This window comes from Balaenoptera physalus (genome assembly GCF_965194825.1).
Source record: "Balaenoptera physalus genome assembly, chromosome: 14".
NCBI classification, from domain to species: domain Eukaryota; kingdom Metazoa; phylum Chordata; class Mammalia; order Artiodactyla; family Balaenopteridae; genus Balaenoptera; species Balaenoptera physalus.
Window position 1 is genome coordinate 26988122 of NC_138893.1, and position 18388 is coordinate 27006509.

An 18388-nucleotide genomic window follows, 5' to 3' on the forward strand; every position below is an offset into this window, starting at 1 on the left:
TTACAGTTTGCAACTCACTCCACCATCCTGGTCCATTGGGTCCACAAAGGCCCCTCTACTTAGATGAGCAGCGTTGACACCAGGAAGAACCTGAGCTGAGGGTCTGATGACCTGACGTGTCCAAGGTCCCCTGCTGCTGGGTAGTGAAGGCCCAGACCCCCGTGTGACCTGTTTCCCCAGGTCCCGGGGCACCTGTCCCTGCCCCTAACGGGAGGTGGAGGAGGGTGGGAGTGCAGATGCCCTGCTGCTCTGTCCCAGGACAGTGGCCCGTGGTCGCGTGGTGACCCGGCCTCCCAGAGCCGTGAGCTCCCGACCTCACCCGCCCAGAGGAAAGCTGGTGCCCAGGCACCACCCGCGCTCCCCTTTCATCTGTCTTTCCTGGACCAGAAGGGCCCACATCCCTGGACCCAACGTGGCCACCCTGTGGCTGCCCAGGGCCTGGCCCGCAAGCCCGAATGCCAGGGGGCTCTGGTGGCCTGGCCGCCACCCTCAGACCCCACCCCTCCCCCAGTGCGCTGACTCCATTCCTGTCTCCTCAGACCGCCCTGCTGCCCCCCCCTCACCAAAGTGTCCTCGCTCGCCAAGGAGGACCTCAAAGGCCCCTCGTCCCCGAAGCCCACTCAGCTCCCCGCCGGTGGATCCCAGAGGGGCTCTGTGTGCCTTTAGCACAGGCCCTATTCTCCTGGGGTGAACAGGCCCGGGGGGGCCCGCCTTCACCCCTGTTTCAGTGGAAGCCCCTGGAAGGCACGACTGGACTGTCATCACTTTGAGCCACAGAAGCACCAGCGGGGCCCCTGAGCCCAGCGGGGGCTCCATAGCCCCGCAGCCCCCCATCTTGCTCCCCTCCCCACGTACCCCAAAGGTGTGACGGGCCTCTCACCCCTGGGCCGGGAGCTCCCCGCCTGGGCCCTGCGCCGACGCCGGCACGCTGTGGGTGGTCCGTGCTTATGCTCCTAATAAACGAAGGACTGTTCCCGACCTGAGCGATGCTAGACGCAGAAGTATTACACGCTGAGGACAGTGGTGAGGGGGTGACCTCAGCCGCCGTAAACCTGGCCGGCCCACGAGACGCCCTCGTTCCAGGCTGCCCCAAGGCCCCTCCCATCTGAGCTAGCGATGCCCACAGACCACTGCGGTTGCACCGGGAGGCGGGGGTGCCAGGCTGAGTGCCCTGCTTAGTCCCTCCCCGGGAGCCCCTCCCGCTCCAGACGCTCCTCCCCGACCCTGGGAGCTGACCTGCCTGTGGCCTCCCTGCCTGCAGCTCCTTGGAGCACGCCCGAACCCTGCCAGGGCCTCGGAGCAGCTCAAGCCCAGCCTGATGGGGGAGACGCCGGCTACCAAGGGGCAGGGCTGGGCCCGGCCCCAGAGAGGGCCCGTTCAAGCCCAGCCTGATGGGGGAGACGCCGGCTACCAAGGGGCAGGGCTGGGCCCGGCCCCAGAGAGGGCCCGTTCAAGCCCAGCCTGATGGGGGAGACGCCGGCTACCAAGGGGCAGGGCTGGGCCCGGCCCCAGAGAGGGCCCATCCGCTTCATAACCGCCCCTCAGCTCCATCCCTGCCCGGCCGGATGCAGCCGCAGAGCCCGGCAGGTGCCCTTCTGCTCTCCCGGGGCGTCCCTTGTGTTGAACTCCCCGCTTCTGCATTTGCTCAGCTTAACCCTGGCAGTGACTGACGGGCCAGCTCGTAGGCCCGAGGGCGGGATGGGCCTAGCTGAGCGTGCAGGCCTGCCGGGAGCTTCAGGTGGGCACCGGGATCACAGACAGCCCACCCCTGGGGCCGTCAGGGGCTCCAGGGTCCAGCCTCCGCGCTCATGCTGTCCGGAGTCAAGGCTGCAGTTACAGACGTGGGCCATTCCACGGCACGCCCTCAAGGAGCGGGGCTGAATGACCCAAGGCCCCCAGAAAGGGGCCGTGCACCCGGGCAGAAACGACGGGCCACAGGGACAAATGTGTTCCCCTGCACAGGGTCTCTGTCAGTTGTCAGCAGCCGCCTCTGTTCTGGAAGACAGAGGTCAGGCGGGAACAGCCAAGGACCAGCAGGCCCCATGGGGCTCAGGGAACTGGCGGGGTGTCCATGTCCTGTCTGCGGGGCTGGCCGCGTCTTAGCCCCAGCCCACGGGGGTCAAGGAGAGGTGCACGTGACGTGCTCAGTTCTTCCAATTTACCGAAGGAAGAAATCTATATTTTTACGTAAAAATGATCTGATTTTTAAATATTGGTAAGCAATTCAACGCAAATACAATTTTGAAAACCAATGTGGGTCAGAAAAACCCTCTGCAGGCTGGGCTGCGTTCCCGGGCACCAATGGGCTCCCGAAGGGAAGTCAGGGTGATGACTAAGAGGAAATTCGAGTCTCTTTCTGTTTTCATTTCACGTTGATGTGACTCAGACTGGGTGGGGCTGAGGGTCAGGGTTGGGGAGCAGAGGGGGGCCCTCCTGGAGGTGAGTACCGTGGTGGTCCACTCGGAGCAGCTTTCTCCCCAAATCTCCTCCAATTCTATGAAGCCAATGCTCCAAGTCAGGTGCGTATGGATGTTCGTGCAAATTTATGCCCCTGCACGCCTGAGAAGTGTGCACACGTGTGTGTCGGCTTACGTGGATCTGGTCCTGGAATTTGAAAGTCGGGGGCTGCCGTGTGAGTTCTGACCTCAGTCACGCACCTGCACACTTAAACTCTTGCGGATCGCCCGCTGTGCTGGACGGCCCTGTGAGGTGAGGGTGGGCAGCAGTGGGTGGGGAGGCCCCTTGGTTCCCTCCTCAGCCCTAAAGAGCTCTGTGTAAGGCCTTGACGAAGGGACCTCCCCTTCTGGGGTCCCCTCTTGTAGTAAGGGGGGCACTGGATGATGTTCCTCCAATGCGGACCTGCTCTGCCTTGGGGGTCCCTGGGGGAGGGAAGCGTTGGGGCAGGTGTGGAAGAGAAGAGGAGGGAGGGGAAGAAGGTGGCAGAGCAGCTGTGTTCTGGTTGGGGTGGTGGTGGGGAAGGTCCCTGCAGGACCCGCTGTTTACCAGCAGAGGGCGCTTTACAAGCCTGCTCCCACCCTGTACCTTGTGCGTTTTGCTGGGTTCTGGTCTATAGGAGCAACACAGGGATCCAGGCCTGCTGCAAAATGTTCAGACCAAACACAAAACAGTCACGGGCAAGAGCCATCCCTTCTTGTTCCCAGAGCTACACGCTGTTAAACTCGTGGGGTGTATCTGCCCTGACATTTTCCCTACACGTTTACATTCATAAGCCTACAGGTTCTCTGATAACTGGCGTCCCAACTACTCTCTCATCACATCTGAGACTCCACGGATCGTAAGATGTGCTATTACTTTATGAACCACTAAGAAAGGAAAACAGATATTAAGGCACACTTCAGGATACAGTGATGTGAAATGTGGGGGGAAAAAAAAAACAGATGAAATACGGTATCTGGCAGCTCTGCGACTTGCCTTTCTCGTTGGGTGGTCTGTCTTGGAGAGTTTCAATGTCAGCACACAGGAGCCTCTGCATTTTGTTTAACTGCCCCTTGAATTTCCACTTTTTGGATAAACCAAGATTTGGATGGACACTTAGGTTGTTTCCAACTTTTTGGCCATTACCTACAATTCTGCAGCTCATGTCGACATCTTTGTGTATCTCACAAGGGTTTCTGTAGGCGAGCTCCTGGAAGTGGACCCTTTGTATTCTGCCCACACACGTTAAACTGTAATCGAAACTGCAAATTGCCAACCTCCAATGTTTCCACCTTCTACACTCACCTAGAGTGTACGACGGAGCCTATTTCTCCCAGATATTAGTAATTCTTTTAATTTCTGTCAATCTGATAAGTAAAATAATACCATTTAAATTTGCACTTCCCTAATTTCTAGACGGTTAGGCGTCTTTTCATGATTCACAAACATACTTAATTAGATATTCATATTTTGCCTGGTCAAATTTTTTACCATTTTCCTACTGTCTTTTTTTGTTTCTTGTTAATGTTTAGGAATCCTTCATATAATCCGGACGATAACATTTTGCTATACAATTTATAGATATTTACCTTCAACTACTTGTGTAAAATAATGTCTCCTGATGATTATTTAATACATTTTGTTCGGTGAGCAAATGAAATGATTTCCGGTTATTTTGGAACACACTGGCAAAGCGCTGTGATCACCCCAAATGATGCTTCATCCTTCTTTTGGGGAACAGATGAAGTTTCAAAGGGCACCCCACACGGTCGGTCAGGTGTCCTCCGGAATTCTAGGCCACAGGAGCCCATCTGCTCACGTAACAGGGGCCCTGAGCCAGATGATTTCCCTCTTGGAAGTGACCAGCAGCCACTGCCAAGCCTGCAGAGGCTGCAGCAGGTGACTTTCACATTCGTTCTGGTGGGCACCAGGTCACACAACCGTCCCGCTTCCTGTAAGGACACCTGACAGCCACAGCCAATTATCAGCCAAGCATTTTATTTTTAAGTGAACCCAGGAGTGGGGAGCCCGTCACCCTGACGGTGACCACAGCGCCATCTGCAGGTGCATTCACACAGCTGCAGCGTTTCTTCCCTACTTTTTGGGCAAAGGATGCTCTGCCTGGTTGGATGTTTTGTTAAATGTTCCTGCAGGTGTTGGGCACTGGGCCAGCAGAGGCCAGCTCCTCTCCGCCCATCCCAGGGAAGCCCTGTCCTGAGCATCCCAGGCTGCAGTGCTCCGCCAATGACCTGGCTCCCAGAGGGCCGGCTTGAAACGAGGCAGCATGACGAGTGCGGTTTCTGTTTGCTGGGGCTTCTGGTCTTTCTCTTCTGTGGTTTTGAATTTCTCTGGGGTTTCAATGTGAAGAGGGTGCTGCTCAGGGCAAAAGATGGTCGGGAGCCTAGAAGGGCTCTCCTAGCTGGGGGCTTAGGTCAGCAGGGAGTCTCACTTGTCCCTGCTCTTAGGGGCTTTAGTAGGATGTTTGTCCAGGGTTAGGAAATCATGTAAAGCCCTCTGGCTGGATGGGGACTGAACTCTTGACCCCAGGCTGAATGGTGTCAACTCTAATCACCTTGGCCAACTTTTTCCTGGAGGGAAGTTGATAATTTTTGTTTTCCTGCAGGTTTGTGATGAGTTAGTTGTGAGGCTCAACTTCATGTGTCAACTTGACTGGCCACAAAGTGCCCAGATATTTGGTCAATATATCTGAATAACCTGGGTATTTCTATAGCAAGGCCATTTGGATGAGATCCAGCACTTGAGTGGGTATTCTGAGAAAAGCAGATTGCCCTCTGCACTGTGGGTTGGGCCACATCCAATCAGTTGAAGGTCCGAACAGAACAAAAAGCCAGAGCCTCCCGTGAGTAAGAGGGAATTCTTCCTGCCTGACTGCCTTCCAAGTGGGGCATCACTCCTGTTTCTACAGCAGCCTGACAGTCTTCAGACGGAAACTGAAGACTGGCAGTTTCCAGACGAAGACTGGCACACTGGCTCTGCAGATTTTGGACTTCCCAGCCTCTGCAATCATGTGAGCCAATTCCTCATAATAGATATAGATATAATTATATATCTTATGGATTCTGTTTCTCTGAAGAACCCTGACCGATACACCAAGCGATACCCTATCAGAGAATTCCTTGAGTTTTATGCCTGGGAGTCTTGGGGGAAGGAGGGGATGGGGATGGGGGTGGGGACCGGCAACAGGCCTGGGCGCAGAGCAGAGGCCCAGCCCCTGCTGGTCACAGGCTCCTGCTGATTCTGCCGTGGGATGGAGCTGGCAGACACAGACAGGCCTACAAGTCTACCAGGGAGGCACGGGGGTGCCCAGGAAATCCATATCAACTCCTTGGGGACCTGGAGCCCACCCAGCTGGGCCTCCCTCTGTATCAGGCACATGTCCAAGAAGGAGATACCAAAAGATACTGAACAGCCAACTCTCGGTTAAGAGTCTGGCCGGATGACCTATGACACAGTCTCCCGTTAAAAACGGCCAACATTGAGGAGTCCGCTACACCCCAGCGTGGTTATCTCTCTTAATCCTCACAGCACTGCTAAGAAGTGGGTACTATTATCACCGCCATCTACAATCGGGGATACTGAGGCACAGAGAGGGTCAGCGACTTACTCAAGGTCACTCAGCCACTAAGCTGCAGAACTAGATGTGAACAGAGGCGGGCGACTCAGGGGCATTCGCTCTTGCATCTCTTCTCTCCCTCTCCTCCTCCTCTTTTAACTTTGCATTTTTGCATTTACATTGTTTTATTGAGGTAACATTTCCAAGCTATAAAACACACCCATTTTAAGCATACAATTCAATGCCTTTCAGTAAATTCACAGAGCTGTGCAGCCATCACCACAATCCATCACCACCACTTCTCCATCCACCCACTAAGATCCCTCCTGCCCATCTGTGGTCACTCCCCGTCCTGCGCCCAGCCCCAGGGATCTGCCCCCAGGGGTCTCCCTATCCCGGGCATTTCACATACATGGAAAATACAACACGTGCTCTTCCCTGTCTGGCCACCTTGCATGTTTCTGAGATCCACCCATATTGTCTCATGTATCAGGCATTCTTTTTTCCTTTTCTCCTTCTTAACTTTCAAAGTATAAAAACAGTGAGAGACTAGAGTAACGAACCCCCATGTATCTACCTCCTGACATTCTCGGATCAACTGTGTGTGTCTGTGGCCTGCCCCGCTACTCATTCTTTTCCAAGTCACTCCTAGACATCTTGTCGCTTCAGCTGTCAATATTCAAGTATGCGTCTCTAAAAGGTACGGACTCATTTCTTAAAATAAACCTAACTACTATACCAATATCTCGCCCCGAAATATTAATTTCTTAATGAACGTCATCAACTATCACACCAGCGTTTAAATATCCCCTACTGACTCATCCATGTTTGTTCAGGGCTGGTTTGAGTTGGGTTCAGCACTACGGGGGGCCATCCTGCCCTCCGCCCCACCAAGCTGACGCCGACTCTCGGCCCAGGGCAGGGGTGGGAGGTTATGTCCGCTGCCTCCTGAGTGTTCAGCCTTGCTTCAGTCAAATACAGAGCAACTGCTCTCCTAGCCAGCCTGCTCTACAGGCGTGCAATGTCAGAAGCACACTTCCCACTTACCTGCCCATCACCCCGCAAGGTCATCAGGAGGAGGGGCAGTGGGCAGTGCGGGCGGGAGGGCAGGGAGGGAGAGGCGGGGGGCCCTTACCTGCGGTCGTGGAGGTCCAGTTGCTCTGCGCGGTGGTGGTCTCGTTGCCCCTGAAAGCCTTGGCGAGGGGCAGGCTAACACCGGCCAGCAGGAGCGGGCAGAAGGGCTCCATGGCGACCCTGGAAGAGGCAGGACGGGCTCAGAGGACTCGTCCACCACCCACCTGGGGATGGCCAGCCTCCACCGAGGCGGGAAACTCAGGGAAGACACAGAGGACTAGGGAAGAAGAACAGTGGGCCGGGGATCGGGGTGACAGTGGCGACCTTTTGGGAGCGTGGCTTTGTCAGTCTGCGGTAGGGGGAGACGTCTTTGTACTGGCACGATTTCTACCTGCACTTGGGAAGTAGCCTCACCTTAGAACAAGCCAGGTTAGTTACTCCATAACTACCCTCAGGTTATAAAAGCTCCTGCTGTTCAGGTTATTTTCCTTTTTTGTTTGTTTGTCTGTTTCGGGAGGGAGAGAGGAGGCCAAGGACTTGGAGGTGCCAGGGGAGAATAAACTCTTAATACATCACGAGGTCTGGGATTCTGAGAGGCAGCTTCACAGACCCTCCAAGAGGCCCGGTCACCTTGACTCGAGGATTGCCAACGACGGTAACTTGTTGAACGTGTAGGAACATTTCGCTGTGACACAGTGGAATATTTCTGTGTTGCATCACAGCAGCCCAGAGACGCATCAGCGCCCTTGGTCACGTAGCCTGTGGTCACAGGGCTGGGGGGCTGGAAGGGGGGTCCAGCCACCTGCACAGAGTCCCCCTTTGCTGTCCCTCGGCCACAACCACAACTACACCCCGGCCCTTATTCCGGGTGCCGGCCTTGAGTACCTCCTACCTGAGCTACAGGAAAAGGTCCCCGAAAATCTCCAGCCCCCGGCCGTCCACCTGTCCCGCACTCTGGAGCCTGATAAACTGTCGTGAAGCTCAGCTCAGTCCCCTGCCTCGTGAGGTGTGAACAGTGACTCGGGGATGAAGAGCTGGCGCCATGTCACTGCTCCTCTGAGCCAAGCACTTTGCCGGCCTCTTTGCTGGATCATCTCGTTTAACCTTCCCGACTCCGGGCTGATGGCCTTGCATCTGGACTCTGCTCCGGTCTGAGCTCTCGGGGGAAGCAGAGGGAAGCCCCCTCCTGGAGGAGGGGCCATGGTCAGCTCATCTCTGACAGAGCCTTGGGCACCTCGGGGATGGGGGAAAGTATTTATTGGGTGGATGGGCAGAGGTGCTGGGCAAACCCAGACTGCAATGTGGCTCGACACAGAAAAAGGCTCTTTCGCCCAGGAGACCTGCAGGTGGTCACCTGGGACCCCCTACTCAGCGCTCCGTTTTGGCAAGACACCATAAACCCTTGGGAATCATGACAGCGACCTCTCGGTGGTATAGAAACCCCTCCCGAGGGCTCCCTGCAGCTGAAGGTGGGCAGCGGCACCTGCCGGGTGGGATCTGGTGCTGATGAGGCCGGCGTGTCCTCCCTCCCGGACGCCCTCCTCCGTTCCCATCCACAAGCCCTGTCCACAGTCAGCCTGGGCGCCCGGCCCCACAGATGGCACTTTCCTGCAAGAAGCCTCCCTCGGGAATACGAACGGACCAAAGCCAAGAAATACTTGTAATTAGAGAAGGCTCTGAATGAACGCAAAAAAACCCAATCATTTTCCAGCAATCACCACTATTAAAATGAAACCATTCTGAGCACATTATGACAATTATCCCAGAACAACTACCACAGTCACGATCAACACTTTCAGTTCCTTCTTTTTTGTTTCCAAAATACATTTTAGATTTACAAAGTGAGCCATACATGCAAAATAGCTCTTGTTCTGTGAGCACCTACTGTGTGCTAGACCCTTTCTATGGGTATCACCCTCACAGAAATCCCTCCAGGACTGAGAAACTGAGGCCCCACGGGGGAACTGGTCCATATCCAGTCCAGAGGAAACGCAGGAGCCGCTATTCCAATCCTGGGCCACTGGAGACAAAAGCCCTCAACCCCTGACAGGCACTCTGCATACACTGCATTAAAAAATTGTTATTAAGCACCGTTATGATACTCTTAATATACGGATAAAGAAGATGTAGTACATGTATACAATGGAATAGTACTCCTTTTTAGAAGGAAATAATGCCATTTGCAGAAACATGGATGGATCTAGAGATTATCATATTAAGTGAAGTAAGTCAGGCAGAGAAAGACAGATATCACATGATATCACTTATATGTGGAATCTAACAAAATGATACAAATGAACTTATTACAAAAGAGAAACAGACTCACAGACATAAAAAAACAAACTCACGGTTACCAAAGGGGATAGTGGAGGTGGGGAGGGATAAATTAGGAATTTGGGGTTAGCAGATACACACCACTATATGTAAAATAGGTAAACAACAAGGACCTACTGTATAGCACAGGGAACTCTACCCAATATCTTGTAATATCCTATAATGGAAAAGGATCTGAAAAAAGTGTATGTAAAATATATAAATATACTATACATAAAACTGAATCTCATATATATAAGAATATATATATATATAACTGAATCACTTTGCTGTACTTTGCTGTACACTTGAAACTAACACAATATTGTAAATTAACTATACTTCAATAAAAATGAGAAAAGGAAATGAGATTACTAAAAAAATATATTTGAGTAAATTGTAGCATAATTGATTAGAAAGTATTAATTGGTTTAATACAACCCAGAGAGGCAGAATTCCTAGGTGGAACATTTTTGTCTCCCGTGCATTAATTTAAAAACCCTCCTTTCCAAATGTTCAACGATCTAAAGGGAGGCCAGACAAGACCAGCTTACCAGGAATCAGACACCATGAGGTCTGCAAGGGCCTCCTGGAGCAGCAGGTGATTTGCCCGGTGTGACCAGCAGAGGGCACTAAACGTTGCAGAATTCAAACCCAGCCCACCACCTAGAGTCCCTTAATCTTAGCACTTAAGAGGCCAATGACAACTTGCCAGTCCCTGGCCGTTCACCCTCAAAGGGTCTGCACAAGCTACCTGATAAACACAGACACGAATCAGTACAAAAAAAATGCTTCAAACAGTAATGAAATCTATACTGAGTTTGATCTGTATTTAATCAGTGCTTGTGTGCTCTCCAAATGTGAAGTCCTGTGGGGCATGAAGCACACTGCTCTCCAAAACTGAGATTATCAAAACAGATTATTTCCAAAAGAGCAGACTTAATTTTCACACCCTTCAAAAGTCAGCCAGCTGTACATTCGATTAAAACTGTCTTTTTTTAAACCCCATTTGATGCCTTTTTAATACCATTCTTTAGGAAATGGCTCTGGGGCAGGCAGCCCGCTTGGTCCTGGAGATGCAAAGATGAACACAGTCCTGTCCCTGCCCTAAAGCAGCTCCCCTGAGCTGGAAGGACGAGTGGGAAACAGCTACCCCTAAGACACCCACTCCCACGCTCTGGAGACGGGTGGCCACAGCACCAAGGAAGGAAGATGGGGGCAGTGATTCACCTGGGAGGTCACCAAGGCTCCCCAGAGGTGGAGGGCTAAGCGGTCCCTCCAGGACACAGAGGGGACAGACAGAGGCTTGAGGGAGACGACGGCACGACCTACTGTCCAGACAGTGGACGGTTTGTTCTGCTGGACCTCTGGTACGTGAAGGCAGCAGGGATGAGCAAGGCAGAAAGATGGCGCTGAGTTGAGAAAGCCCCTTGAGTGCCATGGTAAAGCATTTGGTTTGGTGTTAAAGGCTCATTTTCCATCAACAACGCAGACTATCAGAGTTCCCTCACAGTCCAGTGGTTAGGACTCAGTGCTTTCACTGTTGGGGCCCAGGTTCAATCCGTGGTTGGGGAACTAAGATCCCACAAGCCTCGAGGTGCAGCCAAAAATAAATAAATAACTCCCCCCAAACCAAAACAAACCTCCCCCCCAAAACCTACATTATTAGAACCACTGGGGGCATTAAACAAAGATGCCAATTCCTGGGCCTAACTCCAGATTCCAGATGTTTGAAATCCAAATATATGGGCAGTGATGGGTTTTACATAGACTGAAGCTGAAAACCTTGACTCTGAGCAATGAACTGCCATGAAAGTTTCGAGTGAGCACCGGAAGCCGTCAGGAGCCACTGCTAAGATGGGGGTGGGAAGGGGGGGTGATTTAGCCTTTGCTGCCCCAGGATGGTCCTGGAGCATGGGCTTCACCTGGGAGCTAGTTAGGAATGCAGGATCCCAGGTCCCACCCAGACCTCTCACCCTCTCGGAAGGTCCCTAGGTGGTTTCTATGTGCGTTACAATTTGAGATGTGCTGGTCTAGGCAATAGATGGGGCAGGTCTGGACTAAAGCAGGACCATGGGAATGGAAGGGAGGCGGCATGTGAGGGGGGTTTCAAAGGTGGAATCCACGTGGATGGTAATCAGCTAGACGTGGTGAAGAGTGGGGTGTCAGAGGCGCTGGGATTTCCATCTTGGGAGGTGGATGGGAGGGGACATCCTTCATCAGCTGAGACGGGGGAGTGGGGCCCCGCTTTGGGGGGCTCCTATGACGTGTGACAGGCTAGCTGAGCTTCTGAGATAAAGTTCCTCACCCACCCTCACCAAAATCCCACAGGAAATGTCCTGCTGTCCTTGCAGTGGGACGACAAGTTGTATTTCAGGGGGCTGTGGGCCATTCTAGTGGAGACCACCAAGAGGAGGGGGGTCTGGGGTTTGGCTGGAAGGGAGGGGTGGGCTTGAGTTCACTCCAAGGGTAAGTGGGAGGGAGACAGGTGAGGATGGGGTGCTTGGCTTAGGGATGGGAAGGGGAGCTGGGCGGGAGACCGGGCAGTGGCAGCGGGGGGACAGAAGGAGGACAGAAGCAGCTGGAGGTGGAACCAGAGCAGGAGAGGGCTTCTCCTGCCCCCTGCCCACTCCCCCCAGCCCTTGCTCACAAGCTTCCCCTCACGCGCGACCCCCTCTCTCCTTTTCCTTGACTTGTCCCATCAGCTTCTGAGGTCCAGCAAGTCTGAGACCGACGCTTGCTCCCTGGGGTCATACCACCCGGTGTGAGTTACAGTCGTCTGGGTGTTGGGTGTCCCAAGCAGACCGGGTACTGTCCCAGCCACCCCAGACGATTGGGATCTTCAGCGCTTTGAGGGCTGGCGCCTTCCATGAGCCGGTGTCTTTGAGGAGGGGCTGCTGGCTGACCCCTCCTGCCCAGCGGGGCCTGGAAGTGCCCTTTCCAAGTAGCCCTGGGTGTCCTGGCAGACCGAACCAGACTGCCCCCTGCTTCCCCAAGAGGGTAGTGTTTTCCTTCTGCAGCTCCAGCCCCTCCCAGGTGGTTCTTCTGTTCTCTATTACCTTGATAAAACAGACGAGGCTCCTTCACAAAGGAGCAGATGAGGATTTGGGAGCCATCATGCTGGAGATTTAAAGCCATCGCACTTAGAGCCCTCAGAATGGGCGCCGTGTAAATTCTCATCCAAATCAGGACCCTTTTGAGAGTGAAGGAGGGGCTAAAACAACTAAAGCTATCTGCTTTCTAAAATAATTATTGAAGAGCATTTTGGTCTTATTAAAATGGGAAACTATTAAGGAGTTCTGTTCAAAAACTATTTTTAAAACTTAAGAAAAAATTCTAGATGACAAAATTAACGTATCAATGCACATTACAACAATATTTGGGGGGGGAAGACTTTTTATATTATCTCTATGAAAATAAAATAAAAACATGAACAGAATATTTATTCTCAGTACATATTCACCTGCTCCAATAAATTTCTTAGCCTTGTCTGTTCTTCGTATGTTTCAATTTTAATATATTCTTCAATATCCTTAATATTTACATTTCTTCATGAAATTGCCTGTAATTTTTTTCAAAATAGCATCTTGTGAGCTCTCATCACTTGATTTGTTTATCCCTTCCTTGCTTTTGTAGGAATAAATTTTAATGTCTTCCTGTTCATAAACTATGTTTTCAATACTTGTAATTCTATGAAAGTCTCAAAGCTGAGAGTTTTTGGTTTTATTTTGTTCTGTGGTTGTGTTTTTTGGTGTTCTATTTGTTAATGGCTACTATTAAATATTTCCAACTAATTTATAACAGAACGAAGCCAACATTTAGGGCCTCATTTAGAGAAAAGTTCACCATCTTTGGACACTCAGATTGATTTACAAAGTAATTCTTTGCCGGCCTGAACATTTCTGAAATCTGATGCTGAATAGAGAAGGGAAAATGCATGCTATAAGCCGAAGTATTTTAGAAAATTCAACATCGGCTTCATTACCGTATATTTTTAGTTCAGTTACTCTTGTAGCTATCACCATTTATAAAGTCTGACATCTACAGCTTCTATTTTAACTGACAGAACATCCAGTTGGTTTGGACACAATTATAAATTATTTGTACACCACAATCAATTCTGAGGGTGATACACTTACCACAAACATTTATATTATCCTACAAAACAAATAACTGTATCATAGATGTTGAATTCTTTCATCAAATTTGCAGTAACATCCGCAATCACATCAGGTGCTTATCTTTGACGGAGCCAATTTTCAAGTTGTGGTTGGATTCCGTGAAATGGAAAAACCACAGAAGTAAGATTGGAATTAACTGATTTTCTGTTTGAAAATCACTATTTGACAATGACTCTGATCTCAAACTGGCCTCGTTTGATGCTTTGCGAGGTTCGTCTGCTATGGGAGCATTAACACCTATCACTTCACCTTCGGTAAGTGCACAATGACACTTGGAGCTGAAAACAGGCAAAATGAACGAAGAAGAGCCGTTTGATCTGAATGAAAAGTCATGCTTTGCGGAGCATTATGTCCTGCATCTTCCATCCACCATCCTCAGGCACAGAGTTCCTAAAACAGCTGCTAAGTAGATGCTGATGCAGCAGTGCCTTGGGACTCAGTGAAAGGATAGTGATAAATGGGTCTCCACTGACCCTCCACTCAGGAGTGTGGATGACAGAGGAGAAGGTGGCCAATTCCAAGGGCCGGGTGACCCCCGCTGGGTGAACCTCAGACCACACTGCTTCCACCCACCTGGGATGAGACGTGGAGATGCCCAAAGACGGGGAGGGGTGGACTAAACCTCGGTGGCTAGGTTTACACACACGTTTGATTTCAAAGGCATGAGTTTACTGGCTGGTTGCGTGAACCCTGTAGACCTGCAACGATCTGTTGGGTTATTTGTTTATTCGTTCTTTCCTCTTTCAGCGATATTTACCAAGTCGACTGTTTGCCAAAGTCTGGAAAGACAACAGAACAAAGCGAGCACCGCCTTCCCTCCCTCAGAGCTCGTGTTTCAGCAAGAGACAGGAAATAACTAAATAATGACAATGCAACTCTGACGTGTCACGAGGGGGCCACACACGGTGAGGTGGCAGCACCTGGCGGGGACACCTACCCTGTCCAGGGAGGTCTGAAAAGCCGCCTGGGGAGAGGGGTGTCTTCTCAATGAGGAGTCAAACGGTCCACGGTGGGGAGTGGGAGGAGGAAGCAGGGGGGCAGCAGGAGCCAGGGGGGTCCCCCCATGCAGAGAACGTGGTCCTTAGGAAGCCCCAGGACCTGCCCAGGGTAAGGAAGACCGAGGGTCTCTCTTGGCAACGCTGAGGATGGTTACCTTAAAGACATCCAGGAAAAGCTTTCCAGCAGGACTGCAGTAAAGCTCACTCCATGGGGCAGAATGACTCCTGACCCGGGGCTTCCTGAGGGCGGAGCTGCTCTCATGCGTGTGTCCATCTGGCACAGGGGAGATGCTCAGGGAACGTGGTGGAAGGAAATAAACCCCTGAGGCAAAGCAGAGTAGGCTCCTGTCCATCATCTACTGGGACTGAAGGCCCAGCTGCGTTTAGTGTCTCTGTCTCTGTATCTCTGTTGCTCTCACCCTCTCTCTCTTTCTCTCCTCTCCCGCCCCCACCCGAATGAAGGTCTTTGCCAGGCCACTTCACCTCTCTGAGATTCCTTCCCAATCAGTAAAACAAGAGGATCCAACGAGATAATAACTGTGAGTGAATCTTGTGAACTCATCAGCCTGGGCCGGTTATTAGAACTACCGGGGCACCGCGCGTGCTGCAGGGAGACTTTAAACTCAGCAAAGTGACTGCTGGTGTTTACCGAGAAGACCTCCTCCCCATCACTCCCCCTGGAAGCAGCCAGGGCCGTGGGCACAGCCGGGGGCGGGGGAAGCAGCTGCTATTTCCACGACTGAGCCTGCCGGCCCGGAGCCCAGTGCTCACTCACTCTGTGGTCCTCGTCAAGAAGGTCTGCGCCTCGTCCGTCCCTTCCGTTTGTCTCCTGTGGAGGTCCTCCCCTCCTGGGATGGTCTGTGTCGAGGGACATAAGCTCCCTGTTGTCCCACAAAAGAACCATTTCTCTGCAAACAAGCTTCAGAAGCAGCTTGGACAGATCCGGCTGTTGCCACACTGATGCCCAGGAACCACCAATGCACGTAGGTGGGGCAAGGCGCCGGCAGCCCCTGAGCCCAAGTGCGTGCGCCCAGCCCGGCTGTGCAGGGGCCTTAGCCAGCCCACAATCAGAGTCCAAAGTCGGCCCCAACCCGGACACACGGCCTCTCTCCCTTGTGCCCCTCGGCTTTAGTGACGGGTCCCTCAGCTGTGCTGGGAGCTGCGGGCCAGGAGTAGAAGGGGTGCGAGCTTCCTCCAGCTAGGCACAGCCCACGCCCCTTGTCACCTGCCCAGGCAGGGCAGAGCCAGGGCCAAGGGCACTGTGTCCCCTGCTCCCCAATCTTTCCTGGGGAACGCCGGTCACAGTGACCTTCAGGGGCAGCTGTAGAAGGAGAAGATGGAAGAGCTCAGGGTGGGCAACTCCGCCTGGGCAGGCGGTGGGCTCAGGTCCCGGGGTGGCAGCGTGTGTGCCCTCCCGGGGCGAGGCCTCCGGGCTCCACAGAACCTGCCCCCCCTGGCCCGGAGGCAGGCAGAGCCATGCAGATCCTTTATCTAACTGCAGACAAAAACGGCCCCTCACCTTCCCTGAGCCTGAACACCGAGGCTGAGAATGTCTGCCACGCCCCCTCTCAGGTGACCCCAAACTGCTTAACAGACCCTTCAAGGCCACCTGTGCACAAGGCGCGGCGGGTTGTATGCGCGGATGGAGAGTTTCACACGCTCCCAGGCCTGCAGTTCTGCACACGCTGCCCGCACCCTTCCGGACTAGGGAGCACAGCGAAGGCCAGGAGGACGAGACTTCTGCCTGCTGACAAATCCCGAGGGCAGAGAGGCAGCTTCAGCCAGTATGATCACACATGGGACCTCAATGATCCCAGAAAACCAACAAGCACTGCTGTTCACCTACAGTCGGGGCTACCGCGCGACACCCGTGGCGAGCAGGTCGGTGAGAGGTGAACCTGGGGCTCCGGGCATCCCTCCATCCCTCAGGCCCCTGAGAAAGGACTGTGCTTGGAAAACAGCCGCCAGGAGCACAGACAGACAGAGGGTTTCCTCAACTGCTCGCCTGGGAAACAGACAGGGCAGGGCAGCACCAATTTTCTGAAATCACCCCTAATAAGACAAGTCAAGCCCTTTCTGCCTGCCGGGCACAGAGCTGAGCCCCTCCCAGCCTCCTGATACAGCCTTGAGGAAGCAGGGACCACTACGAGCCTTGGGGCCTTGATTATCTAGGTGTCTGGTACCTGATCCCACCACGCCTGTTTTCTAGAAAATCAGGACAATATTACCCACGGGGCAAAATTATTACTTTTCTATGCATTGGGGAAGAATAAAAAGAAGAAGAAAGATGTATTCTCACGGTAAAGGAGAAACAAACCCAGACCTTTCCCAAGCTTCAGGGGTGAATATACTTACATGGATGAGAGATTTCAATAACAATTGTAAGACCCCCTTAAGCAGTAAAATGTGCAGACTTAGCAAGTTTCCCCTGTATCCACAGCCATCCTGCCTTTTCAGAGAAGGCCTTGCTTGTTAAAAAGGAAAAGATGCAAAAGAGTGCTTTTTATCATAGCTGGTGAAGGTTGGAACTTAATTGCTTTTGGACAAAAGCAACTGCACAGGTCTAAGTGTCAAACCATTGAAACATCATTAAAAGGAGACTAGCAAAGAAGTCCATGTGTTAGGAGAGAAAAAGGGGAAAGACAGCCAGGGGGAAATGGAGGAGGCGAGCCTGGGCAGTTCGGCCAGGCAGGGCCTGCGTCGCCCATCGTGTCCCCCAGGGTCCCCTCGTCTGAGCCTCCCCTGACAGCCGCCCAGAGAGGCGGGCGCCACCTCTGCCTTGGACAGACAAGGACAGGGAGGTCAGAGGGTGAGCTGCTGGCCACCACCCAGGCTGTCAGGGCAGAGAGCACTGGGGGAATGAGGGTGCCCCGTCTGCAGCCTGAGGCACGTCCTGGGCTCAGCGAATCCCCGAGACAAGAGAACTAGAGAACTCAGCTCAAGGAGAGGCTGGGTCCTGAGTGAGAGGATGCAGCTTGGGGAGACAGGTGTGAGGAAAGCAGATGTCACAGCCACCGCTAGGTGACATTACCTGGCCTCGGAATAATGGATACCACAGTCTTTTTCCAAATTTGAGGCCATGAGTTCTCAATCCATTAGGAAAAATGGCCCTTCCGCAGAGCTAACTAAATTCTCTCCCTTTTAATTGGGGGAAATATTGATACAATAGAATCAGCTGATGTAATAGCATCTGAAAATGTATCTTGCTGTTCAATGACAAAGTGATATATTTAGGAGACAAAGTGCTGCCTGCTTTTAGGAGCAAAAGGGGCCTCTCTGCTCTCCACTATTGAAGGTTTGCTTCAAGTTCACCGAGGTCCACGGGCCTCACAAAGAAAAGCAGATCCTGAAAACTGGGAGCAATGAGCACGTCGATCTATTGTCCAAACTTTCTGCGTGGTTATTTTTCATCACTATCCTCAGAGAAATGACTGGAGGGACTTTGAGAGTTCTCACCTCAGACAGAAGATGAGCTATGTGTTTAATTCAGGGACAAGTGAGTCCTCGAAATGGAGCCCGGATGGACGGGTGTGGGTCAGCCCTCAGACACGGCCCCCCTGGCTCCGGGCTTGGGCCACGTGTGCTGTCTCTGAGGTTCTCCGGGGCTCTCTGCTGTCTGGCAGGAAGGTCTGAGCAGAGCCATCCTGGACCAGTGCGGGTGAGAAGTGAGGGCAGCTCCTCGGGTCTGTGCCGCCTCCCACCTCCCAAGGCCTTGGCGGCCGGCCTGGAGGGCAGCTTACAGCGTCCCAACCAGGCCGGTTCTAACCACAAACGGCAGAGACATGAAGACACTCGGTGTGTGGGAAACAGCG

At 52.7% G+C, this 18388-nt stretch overlaps 1 protein-coding gene across 2 annotated transcripts in view; it reads right to left on the reverse strand.

Annotated features, from left to right (window-relative positions):
* PTPRE (protein tyrosine phosphatase receptor type E) overlaps positions 1-18388 on the reverse strand; it is a 165079-nt gene that overhangs the window by 37557 nt on the left and 109134 nt on the right. For both annotated transcript variants that reach the window (XM_082423187.1, XM_082423184.1), the window contains one exon: positions 7146-7264. In XM_082423187.1, the coding sequence (XP_082279313.1) occupies positions 7146-7257 (112 nt within the window). In that variant the 5' untranslated portion in view covers positions 7258-7264. The remainder of the gene's footprint in view (positions 1-7145; positions 7265-18388) is intronic.